General features: G+C 47.3%; 1 protein-coding gene and 1 pseudogene across 1 annotated transcript in view; one reads left to right on the forward strand and one right to left on the reverse strand.

The window, feature by feature from the left end:
- Positions 1 to 1,547: 1,547 nt before the first annotated feature.
- On the reverse strand, positions 1,548 to 4,857 carry LOC129352728 (otolin-1-like; annotated as a pseudogene).
- Positions 4,858 to 7,059: 2,202 nt separating this feature from the next.
- Positions 7,060 to 7,187, forward strand: part of LOC129352695 (vitamin K-dependent protein C-like) — a 7,643-nt gene continuing 7,515 nt past the window's right edge. Inside the window, 1 exon segment of the mRNA XM_055021809.1 lies at positions 7,060 to 7,186. Within this exon segment, the coding sequence (XP_054877784.1) occupies positions 7,135 to 7,186 (52 nt within the window). The 5' untranslated portion in view covers positions 7,060 to 7,134.

A 7,187-nucleotide genomic window follows, 5' to 3' on the forward strand; every position in this document is an offset into this window, starting at 1 on the left:
ATACCTGAAAATAAACATCGTCTGTTACAATGGATTAAAATGTTTAGATACTTAAATAGCAGATTATCAGATTAGCATAAGCTAAAGCTAATGTTAGCAACAAAGTTTAAAGAAAATAAAACTCACCTTCATATCTGTGACTTTATAACAAAATGAACAAATCAAAACCGTGTTATCACTTAGAGGCGGAGCTTCAATGTTCATCATGTTGGACGATCTCTGCAAGCCGCCCGTCCACACACACACACACACACACACACACACACACACACACACACACACACACTAAAACACACACACACACACACACACACACTAAAACACACACACTCACACAAACAAACACACACACACACTAAAACACACACACACTCACTAAAACACACACACTCACTAAAACACACACACACACTAAAACACACACACACTAAAACACACACACACACAAACAAACACACACACACACTAAAACACACACACACACTAAAACACACACACACACTCAGGAAGCCGGAGTACCCAGACAGAACCCAGAAAGACCCAGAATTGAACCCAGAACCTTCTTGCTGCAAGGCATCAGTGCCACCAACGGCTCAGCGGCTCGTCATTATAGACCGGAAACGACCGAATGAGCAAAGAGCCGATTGGCTGGCGATTGAAAAGCAGCCAATCCAAGACCTCCATTTATTTTACTTGCTGCTGATTGGCTGAACCCCCAAAACCAGATAAAGATGTAGAAAAATGATAATTCATGAGAGTCCAGATGTCTGTGAGACGCCATGAATAGTTTGCTACTGTGGCAGGTTTAGATAAACTCAACTGGACCGGACCAGACTGGACCGGACTGGATCACACTGGATCAGACTGGACTGGGTCGGACCGGTTCAGACCAGACCGGGTCAGATCGTACCGGACCGGATCAACTGACGACTCCTTAATCAGAGAACATGTGAAGTTTTTTTTACGTTAACAGGACATCAGGATGTTAGCTTCTCTGCTAGCGCTAAGACGTTTCCACTCTATGTATTAAATAATTCATTATATCTGGAGTTAAATGATGCTTTTGAAGGCGGTCTGATTATCTGTGAATATTAGCTGTAAGCTGACCCGTTTGACCCGTCAGTTTCTGGACTCTTGGTTCTGGACACAGATCTGGAGCAAAACTCCATCGATTTTGAAAACGTGTCTGGAGTCACAACCTGAAAAACATTCCCAGGATCTCTGGACGAATGTGGAGCTTCGTTTGAATAAAGACACAGAACTGCAGCATTTTGGATTCGTCTGATTTACTTCAGTCATGAAAAACGTTCCTCTGTTGTTTCACCTGGAAACTCAAATCGCTGCAACAAGAGACTCAAACATCTGATCAGTGAGTCAAAGGAAAAAATCTCCAGTTTTCCAACCAGTTTGTCGTTTGTCTCTGAACACGGAGTATAAAACGAGACGGTCGCCTTCCAGAACTGGAGATTAACTCAAAATGACATAAATTTATCCATAAACACAAACTTACAGGACGCACTTCAGTTATTGTCTGAAAAACAACGTGGAAGCTTCTGCTCTGCTTTTATTCATGCATCATTTTAAAAGGCAAATATTCCTAATATTCCTAAGGAAATAAACAGATTTTAATAATTAAAAGCAAATCAACTCTACGGTTGCAAAGTGCTTTGGAAATATTTCATGTTGGAGCAAAGCTGAGCTTCTACACCCGACTGAGAGGTCAGAGGTCAGACGCAGTGTTGAATCAGACGTGAGTTTTTCTGGACGTTTCAAAGGAGGAGAATTTGTTTTAATCGTTTCTTCATCTTCATGGAGATTCAGAAACTTCTTGGATTTATCACTTATGAAAAGGAAACAAACTGGATTACAATCAGATTATTTAACTTTCATCCGTCTGTGACTCAGTGAAGCTCATATTTAAAGACACCAAACAATAAACTCGCCTGATCAGCTGCTAAACCCAAAATATCAGCCTTTCATGTTACAACATGGTTCTTTATTCAAAACATCAATGTCACATCTTTCCATGTTTGCTTAATTTGTTGATGAATTAGTGTGGACATTATCAGAACCACATCCAGGAGAGATGAAATGAGCATAAAGTCGTGTTTTAAATGTGATCTACTGCAGGCCATCGGGTCGGTACCAGCCTCATTCTGCAAACGCTCCTCCTTTAAAATGTGCAGCACTGAATTTGATTGGCTGTCTGCGTCTGAACACCTGTCGCTGGGCGGAGCCTAAGGCGGCGAGGTGGTGGGATGGCCGCCAGGACCGTCCCAGGAGAAGCCACCAGAGGGCGGCGGAGGGCTGAAGAACCGGCCCAGCGGCATCTCGCAGGAGTCGGGATGCAGCAGGAAACCGGAGAACGTGCTTTTGCTTTCGGCGTCGGTGGACATGCCGTTGGTCAGCGAGTCCTTCACCTGCAGCCACAGCTGGTCTCCTCTGCTCAGGTGCAGGACGACCGTGTGGCTGGCGGTGGCCTGGCTCGACGCCTCCGTTACCCTGGCAACCGGGTAGAAGTTTCGGAACAGGCCGACCTTCAGCGGCTTCTGATTGGTCGCCAGGTGGAAGGAGAAAACGTAGGTGCCGTTGATGGGCGCCGTGTACATGCCCATGTTCGGGTTGAAGTGGCCCTGCTCGTTGGTCAGGACGTTAGGGAACGCAACCGGCCAGTTGGCGGCGGGGAACGACTGGTTGATGCAGGCGGAGAAAGCCGATTGGATGGCCGGGGAGCAGGGCCCGGGCGGACCCATGAGACCCATGTTACCCTGATCTCCTTCAAACCTATGGGGCCCTGAATGCCTTGTGCACCAGCGTCACCTTTGTCTCCTTTGCTGCCCTTTTCCCCCGGCGCCCCGTTGGCGCCGTCTGCCCCATCGGTGCACTCACAGATCCCCTGCTCACCCTGATCTCCCTTCTGACCATTCACACCAGGCTGCCCAGCCACTCCTGTGTCTCCCTTATCGCCCTTCACACCTGTGGCTCCCACAATGCCCTGCACCCCGGGCAGGCCGGGCCCCGGCGGGCCCCGGGGGCCCCGGCAGACCCGGTGCACCTGGGGTGCTGTCGCAGGAGGCGGGGCAGGTGCCCATCTCTCCCTGGGGTCCCTGAGCACCGGAGGTCCGCTCAGGCCCTGGTCTCCTTTCTCCCTGCAGAAACACAAATCAAGCATCGATCATGTGGAGAAACATTAAAATCATTTTTCTGAGTCGATCTGTTCTGATCTCAGACCTTTGAATCCTCGATCGCCCTTCGTTCCGGTGAATCCAGCCGGACCCGTCTGGCCTTTCTCTCCTGAATCTCCTTTCTGACCTGAAGAGCAAATGAAGGATGATGAAGAAGCTCCGCCTGCAGACTCTCTGCTGATGTGTTTCGGTTTTACATGTGACGACAGAAAGGTTGGTCTGAGTCTCACCCTTTATGCCCTGGGGGCCGTGAATCCCCGGTAGCCTTTGAATCCCATCATCCCTCTCAATCCAGGACTTCCAGGTTCACCTGATCAAAGAGAGAATCATCTGAACTGATCAATATTGATCAATATTGAACTGATCAGAAACAGTTAAACATGTAGAGAAACCAGCAGAGATGAAACGATCAGGACTCAGAACCAGTGAGGAGTTTCAGTTACTGGAGCGGAAAACATTCCTTTAGATGAAGTTTATTCATTTAACTTTATTTCAAACATTTTGAGGTTTTGTTGCTCTTGTTGTTTGACTGACCTGCAGCTACGTCACTGAATGATGAATAAAAACCCAGAATGCACCAGAACAGTGAGACGTTTCAATGGTCTTTGTTCTAATCAGTTTCTGCTGAATCTGCAGAAAATGATGGAAGTTCATTGTCTTCATACTGACTGGAAGTATTGGGTTCCAAGGTTTAACCCTTTGGAAACATGAAGTTCCTTCTGTCTGAATTTGTCAATTTTATTGATAATTAATATTTTGTTATGTTTATATCTTGTCTGTATAATAAAATCATTTTCCCAAATTAAGAGTCAGATTAAATTGTCCCATTTCGCCTTTGGGTCAACTAGACTGACCTCTGGAAGGGGAGCAAACTGGACAAACTTGGCTGAATCTGGCCCAACAGCAAAGCAGTTCCAGTCCAATCACTGGTTTGTGTAAAATGTGCATCAACTGGCATTTTTGGGCCAGAAGACCAAACGCTTTGAGCTTCAGACAAAACTGATCTCAGGTTCACATAAACTCTTAAGAAGTGAAGAATACTGAGATCTTTGATAAAATCAGCGTTTGAAGGTTTGTGTGATCCCACCTGGAGGCCCCCGGTCTCCACGGTCTCCTTTGGGCCCCACGGTTCCTTTGCAGTAGGAGCAGACGCAGAAGAAGGGGATCTGGTCGATGGACGGCGGCACCGGCTGGCTGAACAGAATGTCACAGATGGAAGTGTCTGGTTGTGGAACCAGAGGCAAGCTGGTGGCCAACATCCGCTGCCCGTTAGCGAAGTTGGTCATGTTCCCGCTGGGGGGCCAGAGGGGCCCGCCGCGGGCCTCCAACGGCCACTCGGGGTCTGGAACCGCAGTGTGATCCTCGCCGGTTTCAGGCCAGCGTAAGGTGTTGGGGTCGTATGAAGAGCCTTCTTCTTCTGATTGTCCCTTTTGGATCAGGTTCCTGGTCATGTTCGGGAGCAACATGGCGGAACAGGCGGAGAGCAGGACCAAGAGTCCCAGAACGCTGGAGAACATCTGGAGGAAGACCAGGTTAGTCGCTCACCGCTCCTCTCATTCGACGCCTGAATTTGGTTTCAACTCACCTTCCTGTCCCGGTTGGACATCGTCGTCTCCTGCAGGCCGTTTAGGAAGATGAGCTGCATGAACGCGGCTTTGATGCATTTATAAGCGTCGCCCAGAACAAAAACAGCTTTCAGGTTCTGTCTCACCTGTTGGGCCCGGAGACAAAGGGCTGAGGAGGGGGACGGGCGGTCCGCATTGTCCGGCTGAGGAGGAAGAACTTGGCTCTCCGCCCGCTGCGTGTCCTTCCTCATGAAACGCCAAACATTCACAGGCGAAAGAAGAGACTGGTTATCTCTCCATCACTCCTCCACCCTGTTCTTACAAAAGCAGCCTGTGACCTTGCTCCGCCGCTCTGCTTCCCCGCAGCCCTGGGATCGCATCCGCAGGTCAGAGGGAGGACGACTGGAACCCAGCAAACGTTACGGCACATAATCCTGATCCAGCAAATCCATCAGAACCAGAATATCTGCAGAACCAGAGAACCCAGAGCTCACACACTTTCAATCTGCTGTGTTTTAAATGTTGAAAACTTTTACCAGTTTCAACTGGAAATAATAAACTTGAATTTTAAAGAATCGCTAGCATTTTTAGTCATTTATCTATTTATTGAAATTTCTTTGGTCAAATCTGTGAAAAGCTTCTCACAGAAACCAGATTTTAACTTCCTGATTTTATATCCTGGTATATTTTCACCTGATTCTGACTCAAAATGTTTGTACAACAGATCAGAACCGGAGCGTGACGGATACGAAGAGGCCCAACAATACGGTAATCTGAACCCTGGACGTCACAATGAGCAGCCTACTTTCCTACTTTCCTGTTTCCATTTATCGTGGGTTTTAGCGAAGAGGACAAAACGTGTCCTGGGATCATCATGACACTGATTACAGCAAAACAACTCAGATAAACAGTGACATCGATCAGATGTTCAGTTTGGATCGGGCTCAGATTTATGGAGCCAGAAAGCTGTGAAAAAACAATATTTAGTTTGAAACTGAAAGAAAAAGATTTAAAACTAAAATTTAATTTTGAAACAAAAAATTTTACTAAAAAATATTAAACTGAAAAAAGTTTTAAAGGTTTCAACAAAGGTTCAGTTTCAAATATTTATTATTGATAAGTATTTTACTCCACAGCAGTTTTGCAACAGAAGAAATAACTGAAAAGCAATTTTAATTTAAAACACAAAACCTGAAATTAAAAGTATTTCTGAGCTTCTCTTAGATTCGGATCTTGTTCGGTTTCTGTAGCTCCATTTGTCTCATAATTTAAATAAACAAACTATTTTGAAGCTTCTTGTTAATTATTTCATCACAAGGAACCAGAGAAGCTTCCTCTGCTTTTATTTTGAAAAGCCACCGTAAGCCGAGCCGACAGGAGACAAAAGAAGAAGAATGAAAAACCTGATAAGCGTCCTGGTTTCCAGAACCTCCCAGCGACGCCCTGGGCCGGCCCAGTTCCTCTGGCCCGGTTCCTCTAGCCCGGTTCCTCTGGCCCGGTTCCTCTAGCCCGGTTCATCTGGCCTGGTTCCTCTGGCCCGGTTCCTTTAGCCCGGTTTCTCAGGCCCGGTTCCTCCGGCCTGGTTCCTCTAGCCCGGTTCCTCTGGCCCGGTTCCTCTAGCCCGGTTCCTCTGGCCCGGTTCCTCTAGCCCGGTTCCTCTGGCCTGGTTCCTCAGGCCTGGTTCCTGCTGCTGGTCGTCGGACCTGCAGACTGAAACGTTCAGAGTTTCACTTTTATTCTCTTTAACATTCAGATTCAATGGATGTGAAGGAGAAGAACAAACGTTTACCTTCTCAAATGTTTTTTGGCACAGAAAGAAGTAATTTTCTGTCTATGGCCTTTGACTAGGCCACTGAAAGAAGCTCTGTTTTCTGCTCACATTAGAAGCAAAAGTAGATTTTTAGTTTTTGCTTCAGGCTCTTTAATTCTTTTTGCATCTCGTCTCTCATGAAGGTCCGAGGGCCTCAAATGGCCCCCGGACCTCAGCTTGAACAACCCTGCTGCTTTCCTTCACAGCTCAGTCTGATCAAGCACAGGGCGACTGTGGGAGGGAAGGACTTTCACTCCGTTTGTGATTTTATTCCTGATTCATTGAGTTGGACAGTAACTGAGGATCAGAATCGTCCTGGTTCTGATCCACTTATCGGCCTGAGAGGTGAGTGGGCGGAGGTCAAAGGTGAGGCTGTGTGTTGACAGGCTGAGCTGCAGACTGTGGACTCTCTGTCAAACACGGCTGGTCACTCATTAACGCAGCGGCGGCCGACTGGACCAGCGTCTCAGCCTCAGCGCCGCTTCTTCATATGTAAGTATAAAAACTGGTTCTGCCTCTGGAAGCAGCCACTTCCTGCTTCCTGCTTCCTGCGTCTTGGCCTAAAGATGAGCTGATGGAGCTCAGATTCTGTGGACGGACCGAGTCCAGAGACTCTGGGCCTCCAGG

Source organism: Poeciliopsis prolifica, unplaced genomic scaffold (assembly GCF_027474105.1).
Source record: "Poeciliopsis prolifica strain line A6 unplaced genomic scaffold, Auburn_PproV2 SCAFFOLD079, whole genome shotgun sequence".
Classification (NCBI taxonomy): domain Eukaryota; kingdom Metazoa; phylum Chordata; class Actinopteri; order Cyprinodontiformes; family Poeciliidae; genus Poeciliopsis; species Poeciliopsis prolifica.